The 25,477-nt window shown below is 43.7% G+C and overlaps 5 protein-coding genes across 8 annotated transcripts in view; 4 read left to right on the forward strand and 1 right to left on the reverse strand.

Annotated features, from left to right (window-relative positions):
• The window catches only part of LOC6612028 (E3 ubiquitin-protein ligase TRIM9), a 74,529-nt gene extending 71,731 nt beyond the window's left edge, over window positions 1-2,798 (forward strand). For both annotated transcript variants that reach the window (XM_032722382.1, XM_032722388.1), the window contains 2 exons: window positions 38-271; window positions 1,604-2,798. In XM_032722382.1, the coding sequence (XP_032578273.1) occupies window positions 38-271; window positions 1,604-1,893 (524 nt within the window). In that variant the 3' untranslated portion in view covers window positions 1,894-2,798. The remainder of the gene's footprint in view (window positions 1-37; window positions 272-1,603) is intronic.
• A 1,504-nt stretch (window positions 2,799-4,302) lies between these two features.
• Window positions 4,303-13,332, reverse strand: LOC6612031 (lipase 1). 2 transcript variants are annotated; one of them, XM_032727525.1, is made up of 4 exons: window positions 13,127-13,332; window positions 5,779-5,960; window positions 5,042-5,713; window positions 4,303-4,982 (listed from the first exon to the last, which is right to left on the reverse strand). In XM_032727525.1, exons 2-4 carry the CDS (start codon window positions 5,902-5,904, stop codon window positions 4,404-4,406), a joined length of 1,377 nt encoding a protein of 458 aa, XP_032583416.1. In that variant the 5' UTR covers window positions 5,905-5,960; window positions 13,127-13,332; the 3' UTR covers window positions 4,303-4,403. The 2 variants fall into 2 exon arrangements, with proteins under 2 accessions (XP_032583416.1, XP_002036548.1); XM_002036512.2 differs by lacking the exon at window positions 13,127-13,332 and having other exon boundaries at window positions 5,779-6,091.
• Window positions 13,333-14,786: 1,454 nt separating this feature from the next.
• LOC6612032 (accessory gland protein Acp36DE) lies at window positions 14,787-18,403 on the forward strand. Its single transcript, XM_032727597.1, has 4 exons — window positions 14,787-17,064; window positions 17,150-17,689; window positions 17,757-17,912; window positions 17,972-18,403. Exons 1-4 carry the CDS (start codon window positions 14,791-14,793, stop codon window positions 18,347-18,349), a joined length of 3,348 nt encoding a protein of 1,115 aa, XP_032583488.1. The 5' UTR covers window positions 14,787-14,790; the 3' UTR covers window positions 18,350-18,403.
• A 578-nt stretch (window positions 18,404-18,981) lies between these two features.
• On the forward strand, window positions 18,982-20,955 carry LOC6612033 (lipase 3). The gene is given in 6 exon segments (XM_032723532.1): window positions 18,982-19,155; window positions 19,462-19,602; window positions 19,688-20,010; window positions 20,012-20,207; window positions 20,273-20,428; window positions 20,483-20,955. Coding segments are annotated over 6 exon segments (1,353 nt in total). The 5' UTR covers window positions 18,982-18,999; the 3' UTR covers window positions 20,864-20,955.
• A 474-nt stretch (window positions 20,956-21,429) lies between these two features.
• On the forward strand, window positions 21,430-24,819 carry LOC6612035 (lipase 3). 2 transcript variants are annotated; one of them, XM_002036516.2, is made up of 5 exons: window positions 21,430-21,577; window positions 21,648-23,417; window positions 23,485-24,024; window positions 24,121-24,279; window positions 24,331-24,819. In XM_002036516.2, exons 1-5 carry the CDS (start codon window positions 21,446-21,448, stop codon window positions 24,715-24,717), a joined length of 2,988 nt encoding a protein of 995 aa, XP_002036552.2. In that variant the 5' UTR covers window positions 21,430-21,445; the 3' UTR covers window positions 24,718-24,819. The 2 variants fall into 2 exon arrangements, with proteins under 2 accessions (XP_002036552.2, XP_032583494.1); XM_032727603.1 differs by lacking the exon at window positions 21,648-23,417 and having other exon boundaries at window positions 23,971-24,024.
• Window positions 24,820-25,477: the final 658 nt, after the last annotated feature.

Raw genomic sequence — 25,477 nt, forward strand, 5'->3', positions numbered from 1 at the left:
GTATTTATCGTCTACATTTTTCTTCATTCCATTGCAGTGGCCTGGTTCACGTTTGATCCCGTTCTGAGCGGCGGAGCCGGTTCTGGCTTAATCTTCAGCAAAAACAACGCCACCGTGAGCGTCGAGGGCTGGGAGCACCGGGTGGCCCTCGGCTCGGTGGGATTCTCCCGCGGCGTCCACTACTGGGAGTTCACCATCGACAACTATACGGCGGACACGGACCCGGCCTTCGGAGTGGCCCGCATCGACGTGGCCCGCAACAAAATGCTGGGTGAGTACTGGGCCCCCATCCCTACGGCTCACCTTGCAGTGGGTTACTGGTGGCATTCGCAATTCAATTAAAAATTCAGAGCAGGCGCCGCCAGGATAGAAACTTTGATCGAAAATAAGCAGGGGGGAGCCGAAGTGGAAAATCTGCACAACAAATAGATTCTGGCGTTGACAAAAGAGCCAATACGTATGCGCAAAGTTCGCACAGCTAATAGACTGGGATTCCGGAGGGAGTTCGGTTCGGGAACTTAAAAACTTTGCCATTTTGCCGCCTCGCAATGCGATGCCAATAAAATCGAGTGCCAAGTAGTAGGGGGGCGTATCGAAAACTTTTGCCATTTCTTGTTGCATGTGCGTGGGATGGGGTGTCTTTCGTTACCAGACTGAGACAAAGACAAACACAATCAAAAGGACTTGGTCGAGGCGCCTTGAAGTATGCCTCGGCAAATTGATTGAAAATGTGCGTGGGGTTGCGTGGGTGGGGTTGAGTGGGTGGTTTCCACAGGCGACTTGAACTGCAGACAAAAGTAATTAAAAGTGCGGCACTTAAACTTTTGTCAAATGCAAAAGTTTATTTGCGGCAGCGCATCCCGTACCACATTTTTCTATCTTTTTAAGTCTTTGCCCGATGCTGTGTATCCTTTTCACTTACACAATTTATTCCCCAAGCTGCTCACGCGCCATTTAACACGTGCCCGCCAGCATCGCTGTGGTCCGCTGTTGGAAAACTCAAGTTTTCGAATTAAATTTTCATATGCAAAGCGTAACGAAGCAGGTGGCGCCCCCAGCGGCTGACATTGACACTAACAGTTGCAGTTTGCCAAGTTGTTTTACGACCCTCATGCGTTCTATAGATATAACTCTATATCTATATAGCTATGTGCACAGCGGACCCCACTTCCGCCCGATCCTGTTGCTCCTGCGTTTGTCAGTTATAATTCCGCAGGACTAAAACGACAGACAGGGAAACTGACAAGCCAAGGATACGGCGAGTCGGGGGAGCCATCGTGCCAGCCGGAGTTTAAAGTTCGCAACTTGCAGCTGAAACTGAGTTCAGCAAGTCATGGAAGCGGAGAGCAAAGATTATTTGGGGCATTCAAATTATCAAAGAATTTTCGTAGCGATTGTTGGGGTTTAAGCTGAGAGGAAGATGGTTTAACTGCTTTAAGTGTATATTTCTGTGAAATTTCCATTTAAGTCAAGAGAAGTAAATCCGTTTAAGCCACTCAAATTCATCAGCGACTTTAGGCATATGTTCCATATTCAGCTCCATTATAATTGTGATTGATTACAGCTTCTAAATAATATTGTACCTTTTTATTATAATCCTCAGGCAAGGACGAGAAGTCATTCGCCATGTACATCGACCGCCAGCGATCCTGGTTCCAGCACAATTCCATACACGAGAGGCGAGTTGAGGGCGGCATCACCACGGGAAGCACGATCGGTGTGCTCCTAGATCTGGAGCGGCACACCCTGAGCTTCCTGGTCAACGAAATGCCGCAGGGATCGGTGGCGTTCCGGGATCTCTACGGCGTCTTCTATCCGGCAGTGAGCATCAATCGAGGCGTCACTTTGACCATGCACACGGCCATGGATGCGCCCAAGATGGACTACTTCTAGAGGGGATCGGACCGGGTGGAGAGTAGCAAATTGTGTACATAGAGCTTGAAATTTGGCAGTTATCGGTGTCTATATATTTTAGCATTACCTTAATACGAACAATTTACTCAGACAGCTTATACATATATGGGTGTATGTGTGTACGTGTAGTTTCGGGCAAAGTTCAGCGACATATCTCCATTTAATCGTATCTCTATTCGTAGTTCTAGGCACTGTTTGTAAAACGCTGCGCCAAATCGGATAGGAATTATTCAAAATAATTGAAAGCATTTAAAGGTATCTCGATGTAAAATACAATAACAAAACTCTCAATGTTTTTCAACACAAAAATAGAGCCAAAAATCAAGCACCGTGCAACAAAAAAAAAGTTATAATAAAATCGCGAACACCAAAAAAACAAATCTAATTTAAACGCAAGCGAATAAAAACTAAGGTAAAATCCAATTATCAATTAGTGTAGCTAAAAATTTGCATCTGTATGTCATCACACGTTCGTGTGTTAAGGTTAATGTTTATGGCTAACACAAACGCATTTGTTTGAGGCTAAAATGAAATCAAAATCAACGTGTTTTCGGGGAGTTTTTATTTTAAAGACTGAAAAGAACATGTTTTTTATAAGTACGTTAGGAAAAACACGGCAAAAAGCCATCGTTTAAATGTGCAAAACTAACCAAGGCAAAATCAACAATACAAGATTCCCAAAAATTAGTAACTTTCAATATTTAAGGGCACTGCAAAAGCTGCATAAAATAAATGTCCCCAACCACGAAAACCAATTTAAAGCCAAGAGTTTCGCTTATAAAATTAAATATGCATCGGAATATTAATACTTAATGTACCACTAAGTTTCCTGTAAATATTAATGTATTTTTTAATAAACGTTCGGCTATTCTAGATACTTTCTATTTAAGGTGTAATGCATAAAATTAAAATCCAATGTATGTACGGACTATTTATACTTTTCAACTTAAGCCTATTTACAGCAAAAACCACAATTAAAGTTAATTACCAGTACTATGCATGTTTAAATATTTATAATAGTAATAATAGTAAAGTGCAAACAAACCGAAGAGCAAAAAAATGTAATTGCGTGGGCAACTACAAGCACACATATAAATGAGTTTATTTAAAAAAGCGGAAACAAAATAAATATGAAAAAAACATGGTAATAATATTAAAGAGCTGTTTTTTTCAGCATTCTGTTAAAATTTAAAGCGGCATCAAGCTATTACCAATAACCATAAAACTAGGCAGTTTTTCACATATTAATTAGCGTTTAGTGTATGGTTATTTTTCCCACAAAAGGCACTTTCCCCGCTATTCATTTGCTGGCGCATTAGTGGAAAAGCCTCCCGAAACCAGGAGTTCATTGTGCCAATTTCTGAGCGAATTTCCGTGTTTGTTCTGCAGTTTAGTTGTTCTCCATTTTTTTTTTTTTTTTTTGCTGGGGACAGCATCTGAAGCGGGAAATGTGTCGCCAACGAACAATATGATTCCTGTTTGTTGTTTTGGCATTCATCCACCGCCCACCACCACACACTTTCACAAATTACACACTTAACTTTAGCACTAGGATGGCTTGGAAAGCAGCATGTGTCAACTGCCAGAGTCGGCATTTCTAGAATGGTTTTAGGTGCGAGTTCTTTATGTTGGCGGCGGCGGGAGATGCTCCATTGTTTGGTGGGTTTGACAAAAGCGAAATTTTAATGAGCACAGCGCTGAAAAAAAAAACCGCCAAAGAAACTTTTGTTGTGTCGTCCCCACATTGTTTTCACTATATTTATATATGTGAGTCGTATATAGTTATGTGCCAGGAAAACGCATCAAAGTGCAATTTTTATATCCGGGTTGCAGTTGGGAAACTAACAAGAGAGAGCGCTTAGCTGCACCCTCCTCACATCCGCATCCGCATCCACATCCGCATCCGTCGACATCAGACAAGAGATGGAAGACAGGACACAGAACGCAGGACATGGGACACAGGACTTGCAGCAGCTGCTCCATCGTCGCCTGCTTCATAAATCATAAAAAACTTTCACCGCACGTCGCCGAACAAGAACAACTCCCGACAAGCCGCCATCTCCACCCCATTCCCTCCCGGGAAAACTTGCCCCCGCAAACTAACCAACAGCTGCTAAGCGTTGAGTAAATGTTTTCGCGCCTCGTTGCCCTCTCAAATTCCCAAAACGTTTCCAGTTGTTGGTATTAGTGGGTCTATATGGCGGATGTGGCACGTGATTGCTGCAGTATCCCCCCTCCCCCCCTTTTAAACACCAAAAAACTCATAAATACCGAGAAAAGCTGGGATGCCGAGCTTCAAGTTTTTGGACGTTATAGAACTTGCTGGATAATATTGCAATGACTTGAAAGCATTTTCATTAAGCTTGATGTATTGACATACATTTTTTATTTTAAAAACATATAATCCATTTATTAGTGAGTGCATAATTTGACATTGAAACACGTATACCTAACACGTATACCTAATACCATTAAAATGCATTTGGAACCTATAGTTCCGAGATAGGACTGGTGGTAACTTGCACCGGCTCAGTTTCTTCAGCGTGACCTTCTTGCTCCTCATTTCCCTGGACACTGCCAACTTTCTCGTCCACTTGAGTTGTTCCTTCCTCGATCGGAGTCCCCGTTGTCAGCTGCGGCACATCCTCCTCTACGGGCGAACCAGTGGTGGCGTCCTTGGCTCCTCCTCCTCCTGTTTCCCAGTACTGCATCACCTGCAGAATCCTGGGCTGAATCGAACGCCTTGCACTTATGCCCCAGATCATGTCCATGTGGTTCCATTTGCGGTACAGATGGTTCTCGACCACATTGGGCAAAACATTAGCCAATCGCCGCACATCCTCCACGGCCGACAGGTAATCATTACTGCCGTAGTACAAGGCCACCGGAGCGTTGATCCTTTCGAGGCGGTAATCCGGCGGAGTGGAACGTCCGTAGAGCCTCTGGTTCTCCTTCGATTCGTAATCGTACTGGCAGAAGCGATCGGATTTCTGCAGTTGGAGGTAGTGGAGCGCTTGTTTGATATTGCAACCACCGGGAAGATGGCCCAAAACCACAGGGAACATGGTCTGAAAACATGTGGAATATATTAGAATATCAAATGAAATTTTTACATTACAATACCTACCATATTTTGCTCCTCCCGATTCTTGCCCACAAACTGCCAGTAGAATCGCATACAGGTCTTCAGCATGGCGGCAGAAGAAAGACAATGGTTGAGGAAGACTTCCGAGTGCGGAAACAGCTCAAAGTTGTCGCCAAACATGTTCATTCCCATGAGGGCCATTTTCATGAGTGGTGCCTTCATGTGCTTCATAAAGGCCACGGGTGCCAGTGCGCTCATCAGATGGATCTTGGCATTATACTCGGGTCTACTGGAAGCCATCACGAAGAACGACGTGGTTCCCTGGGAGTGACCGAAGTAGCTCAGCTTCTGGTATCCTGTCTTCTGCAGAACCCCATCGATCATCGCTGGCAGATCGTACATGCCAATCTCGTGCCAGGAGAAACTCCAGTAGGACTTGTCCGTATTGGGATTGAGTTTCACGTGGCCCTTTGAGTAGCGATTCCCCCTGACATTACCCATCCAGACGTCGTATCCGTTGGCGTAGAGAAAGTAACCCAGGCCACTTTCTGGACCCATCACGATCCACGTGGATGAGGTGTCCTCCAGTCCGTGAACCAGCAAAACTGGCTTGGCTCCAGGTCGAGCTATGCGATGAAGGGTCAGGATGTATTTATCATCCGTGGTCACCTGGTGGGTCTCCGCTGGATGCTTGTACTTCTCCAGCAGTTGTATCTATACAGAGCAGGAGAGGAACAGTTCGACGAGTTAAGTTCCCATAAAACTAGGACCTAACTTACTGTATTCAGGTGGGCATCTTCAATCACGCTCGCCGGGTAGGTGTCCTCCAGGAATCCACCCAACACACCGGATACATCGAGCGTACAGACCCCGAGCACTACGAGAAAGCAGATCGCATGCGACATGGCGTTCGATCCGTGACTAAATCGAGCTTAGTCCAAGCCCACTGGCCACTAAAGCGCTGTAATTAGTTCGGAGTATTGTTTGAGTGGTTGTTTCTACGCTTATCGTATAATCGAATCGTGGCCAGTTCATTTTCGGTGCCGGGAAACGTTTTTAAATTGAGGCAAATAAAAATGTTTTCAAAATGACACTGGGCAAAGTTCAGTGTTATTCACTGGCGTAAATTGCAACGATATCTGCACTCATTTAATAACCAATCAAGCGGAGTTGTTCAGATGGGAAATCAGCTGGAACGGCTAGACGAGATACCTTCAAAGTCAAATGAATGAAGAATCCATACATTATAAACAAAAGTACCCTAAATACGCATTTTAACTGTCCATTTCCTCTAACTTTTAATTTACTTATAACTATAATTGTTCTAGCAGAATACCATAAGTTGTTCACCTAAATCATTCATAACATATTATGCCTTCGCGAATTGAATCACCCCTAATTATTTTTCAATTAATACAATACATTAGATTAAATATTTTACATTTTGAATGAATACTCATAGATTTACGTATTAAAGGGTTTGTATCCACATCCTAATGCCCACCATCGTCGAAATCAAAAGGCCCTTCTTTAATCAGATTTGCCATGCCACTTCGAAAAGCGTATGATCCTAGAAATGTTTGCCGGCTTAATTGGAAAATTAAATTTTTAATTCAGTTGTGGAGTGAACCGTGTCCACTTGCCAAACATTTGAATTCGTCCCTTTCATTGCCTACGTCATCGCTTTCTTTTTTCGCAATTGATTGGCAAAAATTGATTTCGGCTTCTGCATAAAATATTCGTCGCTCCTTTATTTGCAGCAACTGCTGTCACAACGTCGACTGACAGGCTGACAAAGCGGCGTGGACGGAGCGGATGGAGTGGAATCCCTTCCAGACCCGGTCCGTGTCCGGATTTTCGAATCGGACTCGGATCCGACTCCGATGACGGGGGATACGTAGGTTCGATGTGTGACTGTGTGCTGGCCAACGTTTCGACATTTGACAAATAACTTAATTCGCCGTTGTCACCACATGTTGGCAATGCCAGCACAAAAGTGGGTGAAAGTGGGTGTGAGTGGGTGGAGGTGGGTGGCAGTGGCAGCGATGGCAACTTGACAACCCATGGCATGCGGGGCGGCACAGGGGGGGCGTGGCACTGTGGCTCTGCACAAGTCAGTTGGCAGGATGTTGAAGTTGAAGCCTCGGTTTCATGCTCGATGGGCGAGAATTTCAAGGGACAATGCCTTTTGGGCTGCCTTTAAAATTAATTTCCCAGAGGTGTCAATTGGGATGGCTTCACAAGTGGAGAGCATTGTTCTTGAAGTGTCAATGATTTTTCCAAAATATATTGTTTTATCAACAATAAATAATTGAGTTACCTGCATACTTTAAGCAAGACCACCGTGCTTTTACATTTCCCAAAACGTTGCCCTTTTGACCCACTTTTAGCAGTCCACAAATTTAGCTGTCAGCTTGGTTACCTAATTTCCTGGTCTCACCTTAATAGTCGGGCCAAGGAGGCCGTTCCTTGAAGCCCCAGCGACGCGTGCCACGACAATTAGCCGTTTGCCCGGTTTCCCAATGGATTTGTGTTATTATGGTGCCAACTGCCAATCAGAGGACAATCAACTGGCCGAAAGCGTGTTGCAACTTGCAGGCGACTGAGAGGTGCTGGCCAAAAACGAAACTCGCTTGGCCAACAATGAAAACAAGACCAATCAATTGGCCAGGGAGCCCTTGGTGGCGGCTAAACTGAGACAATGGGAGCACAGCATTTGGCTTTAAGTGCAACTGGCGAGATACACTGGGAGGAAAGTTGTGGATAGAAGTAATGCAGAAGAAGGTAACATAATTGATTAGCTAACAGCTATGATAGAAAATTATTATTAGTCCCGCGTGACATCTTTGCAAGTATCGTAAATGCTTTTGCTAATGTTCTTGGTCCATTAATAACAGATTTTGCTTAAGGTGTAGGGCGAATCTGTTTAAGTGTTCCAGGCTCGTTAGTGGCAGCATCTGGCGCGGCCTGGTGAGATTATGATCAGCATTGTTCGCCCGTCGTGGACTCACATTAGCTGCAGCAGTTGCTCAAATCCGGCTCAGTTCGGTTCCATCGAGGAACCCCTTTATGTTGGCCACGCACGTGACTTTTAATCACGCGCGCATAAAATTTCATGGCATATCTTTGTCTTGGCCGAAACGGAGCAACTGCCTCCGGGTTTTGGCTCATTACGGCGCCAGGGAAAAAGAAAAGTGCGTGAAGCCTCATTGAATAGGTGGCGGGTTCGCATAAAGGTCAGCCTGCGAAACTTTACGACTTTAGCAAAGTTTTTGGAACCGGGCCAGAACAAGACTCCATTCCGTTGGCCAGCCAGTCAAAGGAGCAACTTCCACTTAGGCAGAGGTTAAAGTCAAGTGTTGGCCAGACAAGTGGGGTCGGGGGTGGCCATATTGTAGTCACTTCCAAGCGGTTTCGCTTGGTGCACTGAGAGAAAAACAGTCTAAACTGGTATTAATAGTTTCTTTTAGTGGGTATTTATTAACTGACAAACAAATTACCCACATGTCCATAGCTTTACTTTTTCGCTCAATAATAATTTAACAATATTCATTCTTAAATAAACTTAGATATGCAATAGGTAGCACTTGGAGTTGGAATAAAATCTTTTCTGTGCGCGGAACTTGACTCGGAGGCAATTACAATTCGTTTTTTAGCTGTCAGCCCCACTCAACTGCCCCTGGCCACGCCCACTCGCTGTAAAAGGGGATCCCGCCCCCATTTTGTCTGCGTTTTGTAATTACTTTTGTGCACGTGCCACAGTACATGGATGTGGATCTGCCCTTTAAATTTATTTATGCAGTGCGACAAGTTCAGGGTCAGAGTCGTTGAATCTCTGCCATTTTCAGCCATTTTCCCGAATTTAATATTGTATGTTATGCAAAATAGGGCCGTGCAGCAATAAAATGACTATGCAGAAGGGAACTTGAGTTAATTAATTTAAAAATTAAATGCCATTTATGGTTGATTTAAGTAAGGGAATCGGCGAGAATGGTAGCTATCAATTGTCCACCAACGCTCCATGACGTGTCGACTGCTTGTTAATTTCTTGCAATAAAAAATATGATGCTTTTTCCATTAATTACGCCATTATGTTTGCGTATTGTCACAGGCCCACAAATATCTGGAGCCGGAGAAGAATCCTGCCGCATCCGCGCGTCGCCCATCAATAAACCGAGCGAGTGATAAAGGATTACTACTGACAGCGGCGATGGCCGCGGAATTGATTAATTTATGGAAAACGAGAAGACTTTCAATTGAAAACATCGATGGTTTTCACACTGGCCAACAAGTTTGCTGTTGCAGCCGAGAGTGATGGCAATCGATTTTCCAATTTATAACCACGAATATCGAACGGCAGAAGTTTTTTCCTGCTGCCTTGTGTCATTTTTGAGCCGTGTAAGAGATGCATCGTTATTTAATTTAATACGATTCGTAATTTGCAGCCATAAATTAATTGAATTAAGCTCATTTAATGAAAACTTGTTTGTGCGACTAATTGCGTGGAGGAATCGAACTGCTCTCACCGATTGATTTGCCATTGATTTGTGGTGAAATTTGAGTGGGATGCAATAATTTATTGGGCTACAGGGAAATACTTCTTTTGATAAATGAAAGGGAAATTGCAAATATAAAAATCATAAACAATTTTTTTAGACTCTTACAAGAACCAGCTTTTTATCTTCAAAAGTAAACTTGAAATATATAAGGTTTGCTAAAGCCAGAAATTATTCCTTATTCTCTGATTACTCGAATAGTGTTCTTTACTATTTAAATAAACTATTGTTTTGTATTCTCATATATTTATGTATATATGCCAGTTTTGTAGATACCAATATTTACCTGTCACTTTTCGAAAAGAATTAAGATGCCTTCACCAAAAAGCCTTTAAGGCTTAACAAAAAAGGCTTTGGAGCTATGCCCTTGCATGACCATTATGTGGGGTTACTATAAATATATCACAGTGGCCATTCCATTACCAATATCTGACGGGGATTACCTGCTGCGGGACAGCACGAGAAATAAATGTAATGTCCTTTTCATTACGATAATGAAATATTTCAAGAGCAGTTTATGGGGATTACTTACGCAAATGTTCGAGGCGCATGCAAAAAGTGGATCCCGGAGTCCGGACAACCGTGAAAACACGGCGTAAAGCCCGCTGAGTGGGTGGGTGGTTGGATGGGTGGTTGGGTGGGTGGTTGGGTATTTATCGTGGTGCTCGAAGGATAGGCAGCGAAAAGGGACATGCGTGCAAATATAATCGGCGAGGCAAAAGCCGCAACTATAACACGACGAGCCGTAACGACGAGCCGTAACGACGAGCACGCCAAGGCAGGGGCATAATTATGGCATTATCACACATCCACATGCAATCTTGCCCCACACGCGTTGGAGCCCACCCATGGAAAACTAACGATAATCAATTGAGAAATGTTTATAATGAAGTGGCGCAGCCAAAGGGTTCTCAACCACAACGCTAAGCTCTACACTGCAACTGCAAAGGAGTGTGAACTGAATTAATGGTATCAAAAAGGTCCTAGATAGAGCCTTAAAGTTAGAAAATATGATTTCCTGACTTGGCATACTTAAATAAATATATCTCTTTAATAATTTAGAGATATGTGTTTTGTTTCCAGTGCAATTTCCGCGTTATAGTGAGTAGCCTGGCGTTAAGCACTTCATTTCGCCATCAGTCCTTCTTTAAGCCCTTTCCCCCATTTTTCGTTGGGGCGTGTCGGCTAAAAACGCCTAGCCAGCAATCTACTGATAGCGTGTGTGCCAAACGCTCATTGACCAGCCCCAAACCGACCGCCCACATCCCCGGGTTTTCCATATTCTCCTGTACTTCCCGGCAAATGTGCTAAGTATACGTTGGCCAGAGAGATAAACATGGCCAACACACATAGGCGGCTGGCACATGTAAGTGTGTGTGAGTGAACCGCACTCATGACAACGTCCATCATAATTCATTGGGTATTGAGCTGGGTCCTGCGGCTGGGCAAGGACCCTTTAGCTGCATTGTAATGAAATTAGCATGCACAAGACAAAGTTGCCAGTCGCGCATTCAGCGATAATTGAGTTTAGAATTAGGGATGCACTAAGAGCACTGAGAAAAATTATATGGAATTATTTAAGCTCCTTGTAGATAATATAAGTTATCAATTAAATAGTATAGTATAGTATAGAATTTATTATTTGAATCTTGAAACTTTGAGCGGCAACATATGAAATGTATCTTTAAGTTTACAGCAGTTTTTTCTTACTATTCAAAGTACACTAACTTGTTCTCAGTAAAGCTGCGCTATTTAAAAAGGGCAGGGCATTGAAATGCAAATGCAAATGCAGTCAGTCAGTCAGTCCGATGGACAGAGAGACTGACAGGAAACGGGTCGCAGCTTCGTGGGCTCAGCTGGGTTAATTTCAGTCCAGGTTAAGCCGGGATGACACCGCCGCCGCCAAAACAATGACACGCCTCGGGCGGTACAGGGATCCTCCACCGTTAGGAGGCAGGAACTTGGAACTGGCAACTTGGAAACAGAAGCCGGGTGCCGCACAAATGGCAACCTATTTTCCAAAGCCGCTGCTGCATCTAATTTATGCCAAGAGCAATCGCAACTGCCAATGCCGACTTATAAACGAGGTGAACTTTTCGCTCTGGCCAGAAGTTCAGAGGGCAATAAACTACGCGGCTTGTTTATTGTTTTAGCCTGAATGAGCTTAAAGTAGGAGTGCCTTCCCCTGTGTGATATGGTTTAGTATTCAAAGGTTAAATGGGTAAAAAGGAATTTTATGGCGCGATTTGACTCGCATATTTCGATTTTCTAATTTAATGTGCTAGTGCTTAAATACAGTTTTAAAATAAAATATGAATAACCAAATGAAATGTCAAGCGATCTACCTCACATTTAATAGCAATAAATATTGCGGAAAGTACACAATTCCTTTTCAGTTAGTTTCGTTTGGACTTCTTTGCTGTTCCCTTTGAGAAAGGATTTAGGTAATTTTACTTAAACATTTTCCCAGTGGCCGAAGCATTATCTGATCTCTTTTCAATTGAGTTTATCCCTCCCCTTTTCCCACTCCAAAATCAACAATCAAAACGTTTTGTCGACGGTTTTTGGACCATCGCTCCGCTCCGCCAAAAAGGACTCCACCCATCGGGAATACAAAACCTCCTGGCAAGTGTCACTTAAAGGCATATCGTTTGTATTTTTCTGGCCCGAATTCTTTTTGCACCGAAACTGCAATTCGAGAAATGCAGCCAACGTTTTTCCGCCAGCACCAAAACACTTTTCTTTCTTTCATTTCGGCTCTCAGTCCCTTCCAGCGCTTTCAATTTGTGTGTACATAAATTTCGAAATGGACTTCTCGTGTTGGGGCGCCCGACAGCAGCACAGAAAAAAAAGTGTTTAAAAAAAATGCAAACAGAAATACAAAAGTCGGGAAAAATAAATAAAAATGGAGTGGATGGAGTGGAGTGGACCGGAGCGGAGCGGAGAAAGCCCAAAAGAAATGGCGAGCGGAAAGAAGTGGCCATGAATGCAGTGACAAGAACAACAACAGCGACAGCTGGAGATAGTATTCCTTGTTCCATGGCAAAACTGCATAAATATCGCTACAAGGACCCTGGACAAACGCCAATCGAAAGTTGCGTTGGCTGGCCGAAATGAATGTACGAGTCTCGTTTTGAAAACTTAGAAGTGCATAAATTGGGCCTGGGAATTTAAATACTATATATATATATTAGCAAACTCCCGCAGAGCCACAATGTGGGCCAAATTCTTAGCATTCAGCTCGATGGTTGTATAACTTCAAGTCTTGACGAAAAGGGCGAAGCTTTCCTTTGATTGTGTGGCGATTTCGTTGGCCAATGGAGCATGAAATTACAGAGGGGAGTGCCGATGGCAAGAGGGGCGGTACTTGTGTGAACATGGAAAATGCTCACATAACCATGCAAAAAATACACTGAGAGAAAGAAAATACCACTAACATCAATTAGGAACATGTTTTCCTGGATGAAACAGAGAGATTAATTCTAGTGGTATTGATTATAAAATGGAAAACTACTAATAATTATATATCTTACATAAAAGTAAGAAAAAAGTTAAATAACATCCATCTTACTTGTTGAAGTGCACCAAGGTTCGAATGTTAAAATCTTCATACCACTTAAGACTGCGACGCGTTCTGCTCGAGCGCAAAGGGGTAACGATTGAAGATTGAACTCTGGTCAGGAGCAACTGAGGCAGTCGAAAGTCACACCAATAGCGATTGACTGGGAGTCCGGAAGGTGTCCATCGGGCGTGACACTGGCGATGAATGGAACTACATGTGTGGGAAGCAACAACCAGAACAACTAACTAATAACACAAAGAGCAATCATATCAATGCGATACGCCAGTGAAACCGATTTCCACAGTCCACATTACTAATTGAAAATACTCGTGACGGAATCCGATAACCGATGGCATCCAAATGCTGGCCATAAAGGGTGAAATCGCTCGTTAGCCCTCCACATGACCGTTAAGTGCCTCTGCCCAGCCTGATTCCTGGAATCCAACCGCCATATGCTTATATGGCATGGCTGTGGGCTGAGCGGCATCCCAGTGTCATCATTACCATGACTAGGATTACGATTACTGTCATCGTCGTGTCATCACAAACACACGCAGACTTAGCGAGCGTCTTTATGGCTTTTGGCGCTGAAATGATAAGTAAAGTTTTTGCAGAACGCAGCGAACATTTTCCGGACATGGGGCTTATGTCCATGCTGGAAACATATGGCATATTGCCAGGCGAAACATTTAATGGTCTGCAAAATGGCCCGGGCCGGGACATTAAAAGTTGCTTAACCTTCATTAGGCGCCCGATTCCGCATCCGAATCCGACTGACGGCGAGATGAAATTTAATATATGTCAGGTCCCGACATCGGAGGGCTTAATGGCCCATTTGTGCAGGGCGCCACTGCATCCAAATGATGTGCCAAAAAAAAGAGCAAATCACCGCAAGTTGGCATGGAGCTTTAATCAGCCCAGCAGGCAAAAGGGCTAGTGGTGGTGGACAGGATGGGGGTGGCATTAAAGGGGCGCAAGGACACTAGGCAAACTCAATTTCGAGCTTGTTTCACGGGACGACGACCACGCCCAACCCGACCCACCAGAGGCGCTAATGCGGCGACATGGCATTATCCTTCTTCCTTTCGCGACTTCTTTCCCAACTTGTCCGACCACGGCTGCACTCTCCTTGAGTATTTTGATAATCAAATTTGCGCAAACAAGCGAGTGGCGTGAATTTGCCAACGCCACCGGAACAAGGACGAAACAAGGAGCAAGGATAATAACGGTTGCGCCTCGTGCACTTGTGCAATTAGATTGGCAAAAGTTCAGTAACTTTACCCAAACTAAAGCGCCTTAAATTCTCTATTGTTCTTCTTTAAAATACAGTTCCACTATTTCTGATTTTAGATGGTAATAAACAAATCAAATGAATCCTTAAGCACCTACTAACATAATTAATGACACACTTGAGCTAAACCTTGTGTTTGTAACTGGGAAGCTAAGTTAAAAAAAAAACTTATTCAAGCCCAAATCCTTGAGTATTAACAATAAAATGGATTTTCAAGAAATCCATCATTCTTGATGTCCCAACTCATTTGCCACTTGTGATGTAACATCGAGAGATAATCCATTTAAAATCGCTTTAACCCATGTGTTATCAATTTCATGGCATTTCATCTGCGAGCCTATAAAAGCTTCCTGTCGGAATCGCTGCTCAAAGTAGTTTCAGAATGCAGTTAGGATTGATTTACGCATTCGTCGCGCTTTTGGCGATATTTCGAGTGGAACCCAGCGAGGGATTTATTGATATAAACAATGAATTGAACAATATTATAAGCCCCCCGATCCTTCCTGCGGTTGAGAGCATATTGGACATCTATGGCGACGCAGATTTAACAGAAGATGAGCAAAAGGTGCGCTTGCGAAGGGAATCCATTGTAAAAAACAACGGTCTGGTGTTCAAGCTTCACCCAATAGTCCTGGGAAGTAATTCAAGCAATAAGCCCTCAGTTCCCAACATTCTAATTTTTGCCAACACACACAGACCGGCCCCAAAGGTTATGAATGACGTGAAATATTTTGTTGTAGATCGTGATACAGAACAAGTATACAATCCGGGTATTACACTTGAACAGCTATTTAGAAATTTTTCCCGATCTGAAATAGGAAAAACAATTAATCCGGAAACACCTCCATCAGAAATGCAGGAGTTGAACATCAAACTTATCCAAAATGCTCTAGATCAAAGGCAAACTGAATCAAAGTTTGAATCTGAAGCACAGGCCCAATCGTTTAGCCGAGCGCTTGAAGAAGCGAAGCTTCAAATCCAAAGGCAATCTCAATCACAATCGCAGGCTCAAGGTCTAAGGCTGGATCAATCACAGCAACAAATCCAAACCGCCAGAACTAAAGTCCAAGAACAATTCCAATCGCAAGAACGAGGACGGGCTCAATCGCAGCAACAGGACCAGATTCAACAATCACGGAATCAAGCTGGAGCTAAATTACGAGAAAAAATTGTTCCGTATATTCAAACTTTACCACAAACAGACGCCAATGAGCCAGAAAGTGCAGAAGCTGAAGCTGAAGGAGGACTGTCTGGAAACATAGCTCTAGTACCACCAATTGAAGAGGAAGGTCGAAAGCAAGACCAGGCTCAATCACAGATTCTAGATGAAGCTGAAGGTATTAGACAAAGTCTGGCGCAAACGGAAGGCCAATCCCAATCGCAGGATCAAGTTCAATCACAAGCTGAGGCTATTAATCGAGATATAGCAGAGTATCAAGACCAAGCTGAATCTCAGGCTCAAGAACAGTCCCAAGCTCAAGCTCAATCGCAAGATCAATCGCAGACTCTAAAAGATGAGGGCCTGCCTCAATCATCATCACAACAATCTCTGGTTCAAGCAGAGGATGAAGCACAAGAAGATCCCATAGACCAATCACTTCATCAAGCGCAATCTGAAGTACTAAAACAAGTTAATTCACAGACTAACGGTCAATTAAAGGCTCAAGCTCAAACGCAAGCTGAAGTTCTCGATCAGGCTCTGGAGGATGCACATGTTCAATATCAGTCTCAGGCTCAATCACAAGGAATATCACTGTCTCAACCCACGCAACAATCGCTTGTTGAACCAGACGATCAAGCAAAGGAAGACCCCGTAGATCAATCACTTCATCAAGCCCAAAGTGAAATACTAAAGCAACTTCTGTCACAGAAAAACGATCAATTCAAGGCTCAAGCGCAAACACAAGCTCAAACTCTCGATCAGGCTCTCGAAAAAGCTCATGTTGAATATCAATCTCAGACTCAAGCACAAGGAAATCCACTCTCTCAACCAGAGGATCGAGATCAAGATACCGCTTTAGACCAATCACCGACACGAGCTCAATCCCAATCACAAGAACAAACGAACAGTAAACTTCAGCGGCAATCTCAAGCCCAATCAGATGCTCGTGCTATAGGTCTTTCAGCTTTGGGACAAGCGCAAACGCATCAGCAATATCAATCGCAATCTCAAGATCAATCACCGCAGCACGAACAACTTCAATCTGATGATCAATCAGGCGATCAAGCTGGGGATGAAGCGCAAGACACCGATTTGGACCAATCACTACATAAAGCCCAAGCTGAAGTACAAGAGCAACTTCAATCACAGACTCAAGCCTCAGGCCCATCACTAACGCAATCGCAACAGCAATCCCAAGCTCAAGAAGTTGAAGCGCTTGCACAATCACTAACTCAAGCCCATGCTCAAATCCAGGAGCAAGCTCAATCACAATCGCAAGGGCCCGCTATATCTCAAGCTCCCAATGAGAGGCAAGGGCAGTTACAATCACAACGTGAAGACCAAGATCAATCAAGAGATCGTTTGCAGGGACCCAAATATGATGATGATAGTTACTCACAACCTAAACCAAGGTCATGTTTACAGTGTCAGCAAGCTTCTTACCCACAATACATTGCGGAGGTGGACATCGAGATTGACGCCAAGCTGGACACGGTGAGCCATTCCTCTCAGAGATTCCATGTGGACAGCATACAGTTACTATATTGAAGGTTCTATACATTTTTCAATCGTATGACAGCCCAAACTAATCTCAAAATATGGACATCAAGCAGAGACCCATTACGCATTCACTGCCGACGGCTACAAGCTCTGCCTGCATCGGATTCCGCGTTCTGGAGCCACACCCGTCCTATTGGTACATGGCCTGATGGCCAGCTCGGCCACCTGGGTGCAGTTCGGTCCATCCCAAGGTCTGGCCTACATCCTGTCCCAAAGCGGGTACGACGTCTGGATGTTGAACACCAGAGGTAACGTCTACTCGGAGGAGCGCCTGGCCGGTCGGGAGAGCGACAAGGTCTTCTGGGACTTCTCTTTCCACGAGATCGGGCAGTACGATCTACCCGCTGCAATCGACTTGATCCTGCTGCAGACCAAAATGCCGAGCATCCAGTACATTGGTCACTCGCAGGGATCCACGGCCTTCTTTGTGATGTGCAGTGAAAGGCCTGAGTATGCAGGCAAGATCTCATTGATGCAGTCCCTCTCGCCATCAGTTTATATGGAAGAAACACGCAGTCCGGCCCTCAAGTTTATGAAAGTCCTTCAGGGTGGCTTCACAGTAAGTACAGGAGATTATAAAAGGGTATATAATTTCTACATTGTTCGATATATATTTAATATTTTAGATGCTGCTGAATCTCCTCGGCGGCCACAAGATCTCCCTGAATAACCGGATCGTTGAACTGTTTCGCAACCACATCTGCAACAAACTTATCCCCAGTCGCATCTGTGCCATCTTTGAATTTGTGGTCTGCGGATTTAACTTCAACAGCTTCAATATGGTAGAAAACATGTCACTGATTTTGTTTTCATGGGTTAAGATTGTTATATTCTTTTGTAGACACTATCTCCCATTTTGGAAGGCCACGCCTCGCAAGGAAGCTCCGCTAAACAGATCTATCATTTCGCCCAATTGCAGGGCAAGTCAGAGTTCCAAAAGTACGACTACGGGCTTATTCTGAATAAGCTACGCTACAAGTCCATATTCCCCCCAACTTACAACCTTTCCTTGGCACTGGGCAAGGTGGCCCTTCACCGCGGAGATGGTGACTGGTTGGGATCGGAATCGGATGTCCTTCGACTGGAGCGTGACCTGCCCAACTGCATAGAAAACAGGAACATTCGATTCGAAGGATTCTCACACTTCGACTTCACGATCTCGAAGGATGTTCGATCCTTGGTCTACGATCGCGTAATCAGTCTTTGTGGTTCTAATTGAACTTTTAGCTTACGAATAATAAGCAAAGCAATTAATAGATTTGCTTGGCAAAGATGTGAAATTGTCTTTACCTAAGGGCTCTGAAATAAATATAATTTTTATTAAGGGAAATTAAATAAATACAAATATTTCACAATTTTCCCAGGTGTAATAAGAAAGACTTTTAATTTGAATTTCGGATATATGGAAATGAATAAACCGACAAAAGTCGCCAGTGTTTAGGGTGAATCCACGCCAAAAACAAATGTTACGTTTTTATCCATGCTATGGACCATGTGGTTACAAATGAATCAAATATACTAAAGCATAACGAAAGTTATTGTACTTAGTTTTTCTTTTACAATTAATTATGATCAACCTGTAATTCAAGCTCCTTTAAAAAGTTACGATATCTTTCCATCTTGTTGTTTGAATAAAAAAAATGTATTTACTGACAGGAACTACGGAATTTGAAAATTATTTAACGCTTTTTAAAACCCTTGATTAAAGTTGACCTATGTTAAATATTCCTTTAGTGATGCTCGATCGATATGTTAATCTAGTTATTCACTCCAAGCATGGATATTTTAATTTCAGGGTATTCTTTCATTAACGCTATAAAAGAGTCCGATTTCATTTCTGCCTTCGAGAGTAGACAAAAAGGGAACGAAATGGCGATCGCATTTAATATTGCGATCTGTTCAATATTTTTACTGGGTATTGTGGTAGCCACCAAGACTCAGAAATGGGTTCCATATGCAGATTCTCTAGATGAAAATCAGGGATTGGATGAGCAGTCACAGTTGCAGTCACAATCACAGATTCAGGTAAACACAGAGAGTGCAAAGCAGCTAAGATCAGTTGTACCTAGAAAGATCTTAGAACGACTGTGGAATTTTGAGTATCAGCTAACGCATCCCACAGTTAGATGAGTAGCACCACATATTGAACCACTATAACACCCCACTTAGTTCTAGTAGTTAAAGCGTTAGAACAACCACTAACAAAACCCCATGCTTGCCGTCAAGGGAAAGCTCAATCACAGTCGCAAGATTAATTGCAAGGACTAGCTCAATCAACTACAATCACAAGCTCTCAATCGGAAACCTAATCAAGCGTAATTCCCATTTCAGAGTCAAGGGACGTCACAATCACAAAGTCAAGCTCAAATTCAATCACAGCCTGAACCAAGATCATGTTTACAGTGTCAGCAAGCTAGTTACCAACAATACATTGCACAGATAGACATCGAGATTGACGCCAAGCTGGACACGGTGAGCCATTCCTCTCAGAGATTCCATGTGGACAGCATACAGTTACTATATTGAAGGTTCTATACATTTTTCAATCGTATGACAGCCCAAACTGATCTCAAAATATGGACATCAAGCAGAGACCCATTACGCATTCACTGCCGACGGCTACAAGCTCTGCCTACATCGAATTCCGCGATCTGGAGCCACACCCGTCCTATTGGTACATGGCCTGATGGCCAGCTCGGCCACCTGGGTGCAGTTCGGTCCATCCCAAGGTCTGGCCTACATCCTGTCCCAAAGCGGGTACGACGTCTGGATGTTGAACACCAGAGGTAACGTCTACTCGGAGGAGCGCCTGGCCGGTCGGGAGAGCGACAAGGTCTTCTGGGACTTCTCTTTCCACGAGATCGGGCAGTACGATCTACCCGCTGCAGACCAAAATGCCGAGCATCCAGTACATTGGTCACTCGCAGGGATCCACGGCCTTCTTTGTGATGTGCAGTGAAAGGCCTGACTATGTAGGCAAGATCTCATTGATGCAGTCCCTCTCGCCATCAGTTTATATGGAAGAAACACGCAGTCCGGCCCTCAAGTTTATGAAACTTTTTTCTGGTGGCTTCACAGTGAGTCCAGCACATTCCTAAAATCTTATATATGTATATTTTATGTTCTTCATTTCTTTCAAAAGATGTTGTTGAATCTCCTAGGCGGCCACAAGATCTCTCTGAAGAACAAGATCGTTGACATGTTCCGTAACCACATCTGCAACAAACTTATCCCCAGCCGCATCTGTGCCATCTTTGAATTTGTGGTGTGCGGATTTAACATCAACAGCTTCAATATGGTGGGAAATTGATCAATAATTTGGATTTCACGGGTTAATGTTATTTTTTTGTAGACGCTATCGCCCATTTTGGAAGGTCACGCCTCGCAGGGAAGCTCCGCTAAACAGATCTATCATTTCGCCCAAATGCAGGGCAAGTCTGAGTTCCAAAAGTACGACTACGGGCTTATTCTGAATAAGCTACGCTACAAGTCCATATTCCCCCCAACTTACAACCTTTCCCTGGCACTGGGCAAGGTGGCCCTTCACCGCGGAGATGGCGACTGGTTGGGATCGGAATCGGATGTCCTTCGACTGGAGCGTGACCTGCCCAACTGCATAGAAAACAGGAACATTCGCTTCGAAGGATTCTCTCATTTCGATTTCACGATCTCCAAGGACGCTCGATCCTTGGTCTACGATCGCGTAATCGGTCTGTGTGGTTCTAATCGTTAATAGCTTAGATAACAAATTGTACTCTTAGCTTACAACTGAAATTTAAGCTGCTTTGCTTAGCACAGAATATTATGAATACAAAAATAAAGATAAAGAAAGGATAATAATTCCATTTAAAATAATATATGTAGACGCATGTTTCAGGAATTGCTAAGAAATGAGAATTCTGTGAAGAGGGGGGAATCAATAATCTAACGAGAATAGATTCCACCCATTGTTTTAGATATTTTAATAATATAATAAGGGTCTAAGTACATTTCATGGTAAAAATCTGCCTATGGGCAGACCTCTAATTCTTACAATACTTCTGATCCAAAAAGGCTTAAGTAGTCAATTTATATTACGAAATTATTTCTTGTTGTCTCTTTTAGGGATATATATTTAACGCCAGAATTATAAGAATTTTTCAAGGTTATTCCACTAACAAGCTTTGGAAAACTGTATTGTAGTGATGCAACATCGGTATGTTAATTTAGTTATCCACTCCAAGCATGGATATTTTAATTTCAAGGTCTTGTATCTTTTAACCTATATAAACGAAAGATTCCTTCGATGTCGAAGGAAGTTTAGTTTAGCAACGAAATGACTATCGTATTTAGTCTTCTGGTCTGTGTATTCTTCTTAATCGGTACTGTGGTAGCCAGCAACTCTCGGAAATGGATCCCATATGCGAATCCCTTGGATGAACAGTCACAGTCTCAGTCGCAGCTACAGGTAAACACAAGAATGCAAAGCAGCTCATAAGCACCTAAAGCATCTGCACAATCCAATGTTTTAATATTAGGAAAATGGAGCAAGCTATCAAAATCCGGATAATTTTGAACAGTCGCAATCCCAATCACAAAATCAGCTAGTGGCGCAGATTCCGCCATCTGGTGCTTCTCTAAGTGAAGGGCAACCACTTAATAATATTATACGCCTTATGGATGAAGGGGTGCTTCTACAGCCACAATATAGCCCCATCGAGACTGTCGATCAATCACAGAACTTAATTCAGAGGCAGTTACAGTCACAGGCACAGGAACAGTCACAGTCGCAGGCACAAGCGCAGGCCCAGTCACAGGCACAGTCACAGGCTCAGTCACAGGCTCAGTCACAGGCTCAGTTACAGTCCCAGTTGCAAAAGATACAATCACTGTTACAGTCTGATTTACAGTCCCAGTCGCAGTTAGAGGCTCAACTACAGTCACAGTTAGATGAACTTAAACAACAGTCTGAGTTCCAGCTGGTCCCTCTTAGTCAGTTGAGGCCCCGAGCATCCGATCAACCAATTGTAATCTTAGATTCGATACCAAAACCCCGGCCTCAGTTAGTACTACTTCCTTCTCAGAAGGGGCCAGTTCAGCAGGACCCAAATCTTCGTTACGTAATTCCGAATCCGCCAAAACGTAAACGCCAAATTTCACCTGATAGCGCAATTCCCAATGTTTATATATTGGCTCCATCCCAACAGATAAAGTCGAACTCCAGTATTAGCATTGATCAAATACTAAAGTTGTATCAGTACAAATCAGATAAGGAGCGCAAAATTGCCGAATTGAAACAACAGATAAAGAAACATGAGACACTAAATATTTTAAAATTAGTTCCGTCTCTAATGGTAACACCAGCAACCCCAGTCCTATTACCATCACAATCCCAATTAGCATCACAGCAATCATGGCCATTTTCTCAATTACAATCGCAGCAAAATTCACAGTCTTCGGGATCACAGTCCCAATTGCAGTCACAGTCAAACGCTCAATCATCTGAATCACAGTCCCAGTCTCAGTTGCAGTCAGATTCACAGTCCCAGTTGCAGTCACAGATAAACCCTCAATCATCTGAATCACAATCCCAATCGCAATCACAGAAAAGAGGATCACAATCCCAATTGCAATCACAGATAAACCCTCAATCATTTGGATCACAGTCCCAATTGCAATCACAAATAGATTCACACTCTGATGCCTCACAGTCCCAGCTGCAGTCACAGCTAGGCTCTGAATCAACTGGATTACAGTCCCAACTGCAGTCACAGTTAGGCTCACAATTATCTGGTCCACAGTCTCAGTCGCAGTCACAGTTTAATTCCCAGACTTCAGAATCACAGTCCCAATTGCAAACGCAGGCCAAGTTTCGGTCTTTAGGATCCCAGTCCCAATCACAGTCACAGCGTGATTCCCAGTTTTCACGATCACAATCCCAATCGCAGTCACAGCTTAATTCCCAGTCTTTAGGATCACAGTCGCAATCGCAGTCACAGCTTGATTCCCAGTTTTCAGGATCACAATCCCAATCGCAGTCACAGCTTAATTCCCAGTCTTTAGGATCTCAGTCCCAATCGCAATTACAGATAAGGCCTCAGTTAGGCACAAAGTCTTTAGAGTCACAGTCCCCATCAGAGTTGCTACTACACATTCAGGGGCCTTCCACATATCAGGACAATTTGCCTGAACCCAATATACAGACGAAAAAAAATCGAATCAATGTGGTTATGCCTGAGTACAAAGTATTCAAAACACCAAATTACCTTACCCAGGAGGATATCTTGGATAATTCTAAGCTGACAACTGTACGTTAAAACATCTATTCCTCTGATTCCAATCGCTTCGAACGCACCTTTTTAACAAATGCAATAGGTTGACCTGATTGAGAAGTACGGCTATCCATCTGAGACCAATTACGTAACCTCCGAAGACGGCTACAGGCTTTGTTTGCATCGTATTCCGCGTCCTGGTGCTGAACCAGTCTTATTAGTCCACGGCCTAATGGCCAGCTCAGCTTCTTGGGTGGAACTTGGGCCCAAGGATGGTCTGGCATATATCCTTTACCGTAAGGGTTACGACGTCTGGATGCTGAATACCCGTGGCAACATATACTCCCGCGAGAATTTGAATAGACGCCTGAAGCCGAATAAGTACTGGGACTTCTCCTTCCACGAGATCGGCAAGTTTGATGTGCCCGCTGCCATCGATCATATTCTGAGTCACACCCACAAGCCGAATATCCAATACATTGGCCATTCGCAGGGCTCCACCGTTTTCTTCGTGATGTGCAGTGAAAGGCCCCATTATGCACAAAAGGTGAATCTAATGCAGGCACTTTCTCCTACGGTTTATTTGCAGGAAAACCGCAGTCCAGTGTTAAAGTTCCTCGGAATGTTCAAGGGAAAGTATTCGGTGAGTAAAAGACCTTGTTGGGGAATTTATTATTTCATTGTCATTAGGATTATTTGATTATTTTTAATATGATAGTAATTTTGCCTATCTTTATAGATGCTTCTGAACCTCCTGGGCGGCTACGAGATCTCAGCGAAAACGAAGCTTATCCAGCAGTTCCGCCAGCACATTTGCTCCGGCTCAGAGCTTGGCAGCAGCATCTGCGCCATCTTTGACTTTGTGCTCTGCGGATTCGACTGGAAGAGCTTCAATGCGGTAAGACTGCAGATTGTTTACTTTGGTTTCATTACCACCAATGCACTTTAGACCCTCACTCCCATCGTGGCTGCCCATGCCTCCCAAGGCGCCTCCGCCAAACAGATCTACCACTATGCACAGATGCAGGGTGACCTGAATTTCCAGCGTTTCGACCATGGAGCGGTCCTGAATCGCGTTCGCTACGAGTCCAGCGAGCCACCAGCCTACAATCTTTCGCAGACGACCAGCAAAGTTGTGCTCCATCACGGCGAAGGCGACTGGCTGGGATCCACCTCGGATGTGATCCGGCTGCAGAAGCGTCTGCCCAATCTCGTCGAGAGCCGGAAGGTCAATTTCGAAGGCTTCTCTCACTTCGACTTCACGCTCTCCAAGGATGTTCGTCCTCTACTCTACAGTCACGTCCTGCGGCACTTGTCAACCAGTCTCAGTGGATAGAACAATTTCGGCATTAAGCCTTGAAAGAATCGAATAATTGGAATAAAAGTCTATAGTCACTATAATATGAGTGGAACTATTAAATACATATATAAAATTATACTGAAATTTATTCCACATTTCGTGTAACCACTGATAAAAAAGGTCCCATAAGGGGAATCTGCCGTTTTCGTGGTTCTAGGCTCTTTCCATCAGCATCACTCACTCAAGTGAAAGAAATCAATGCTTACGAACAGTGAGGAAAATTTGCATTTCCCATGCCCCAAGCGCTGCCATAAATTTCGCATCCTGAACGCATATTTACACGCCGCGAGGCCAAGTTTTCAAATTAAGTTTGCAATCGAAATGAGGCGCGAGGAAGCCAAGACCATGGCTTTAAATTGCTCACGTGTGTGACACATTTCTTTCGGCGGAGTCACGACAATGGCGACAAGCGGAAGCGGAAACGCGAAATGTGAAAAATGCGCAGAGCAAACAAAAGATGGCCAAGGGTGTGCGGCATCGGGGGAGTTGGAACGTGTCGCTTAACTGTTCCACGTACGTGGCCCTCGAGGCGCAGTCCACCCACAAAATTTGGGGCAACTCTGCCCACATAGCTTCTTTTTAGCTGGCTGTGACTGTTGTCGCTTTAGTAGCTAGAAATTTCATCTGGAAAATAGATAAAAACTTTATTTATTCACTGCATTATAAGAAAATCTAAAAAAATATAGCTAGAATATTAGTGTCATAAAATTAAGATAGAAATATAGATTCATGCTTT

Source organism: Drosophila sechellia, chromosome 2L, assembly GCF_004382195.2.
Source record: "Drosophila sechellia strain sech25 chromosome 2L, ASM438219v1, whole genome shotgun sequence".
Lineage (NCBI taxonomy): Eukaryota > Metazoa > Arthropoda > Insecta > Diptera > Drosophilidae > Drosophila > Drosophila sechellia.

Coding starts and splice junctions, on each gene's coding strand:
- LOC6612032 (XM_032727597.1), top strand. CDS start 14,791: ATGCAGTTAGGATTGATTTACGCATTCGTCGCGCTTTTGGCGATATTT. Junction 17,690..17,756: donor TCCTTCAGGGTGGCTTCACA/GTAAGTACAGGA, acceptor TTAATATTTTAG/ATGCTGCTGAATCTCCTCGG. Junction 17,913..17,971: donor ACTTCAACAGCTTCAATATG/GTAGAAAACATG, acceptor ATTCTTTTGTAG/ACACTATCTCCCATTTTGGA.
- LOC6612031 (XM_032727525.1), bottom strand. CDS start 5,904: ATGTCGCATGCGATCTGCTTTCTCGTAGTGCTCGGGGTCTGTACGCTC. Junction 5,714..5,778: donor AAGATGCCCACCTGAATACA/GTAAGTTAGGTC, acceptor TGCTCTGTATAG/ATACAACTGCTGGAGAAGTA. Junction 4,983..5,041: donor ATCGGGAGGAGCAAAATATG/GTAGGTATTGTA, acceptor ACATGTTTTCAG/ACCATGTTCCCTGTGGTTTT.
- LOC6612035 (XM_002036516.2), top strand. CDS start 21,446: ATGACTATCGTATTTAGTCTTCTGGTCTGTGTATTCTTCTTAATCGGT. Junction 24,025..24,120: donor TGTTCAAGGGAAAGTATTCG/GTGAGTAAAAGA, acceptor CTATCTTTATAG/ATGCTTCTGAACCTCCTGGG. Junction 24,280..24,330: donor ACTGGAAGAGCTTCAATGCG/GTAAGACTGCAG, acceptor AATGCACTTTAG/ACCCTCACTCCCATCGTGGC.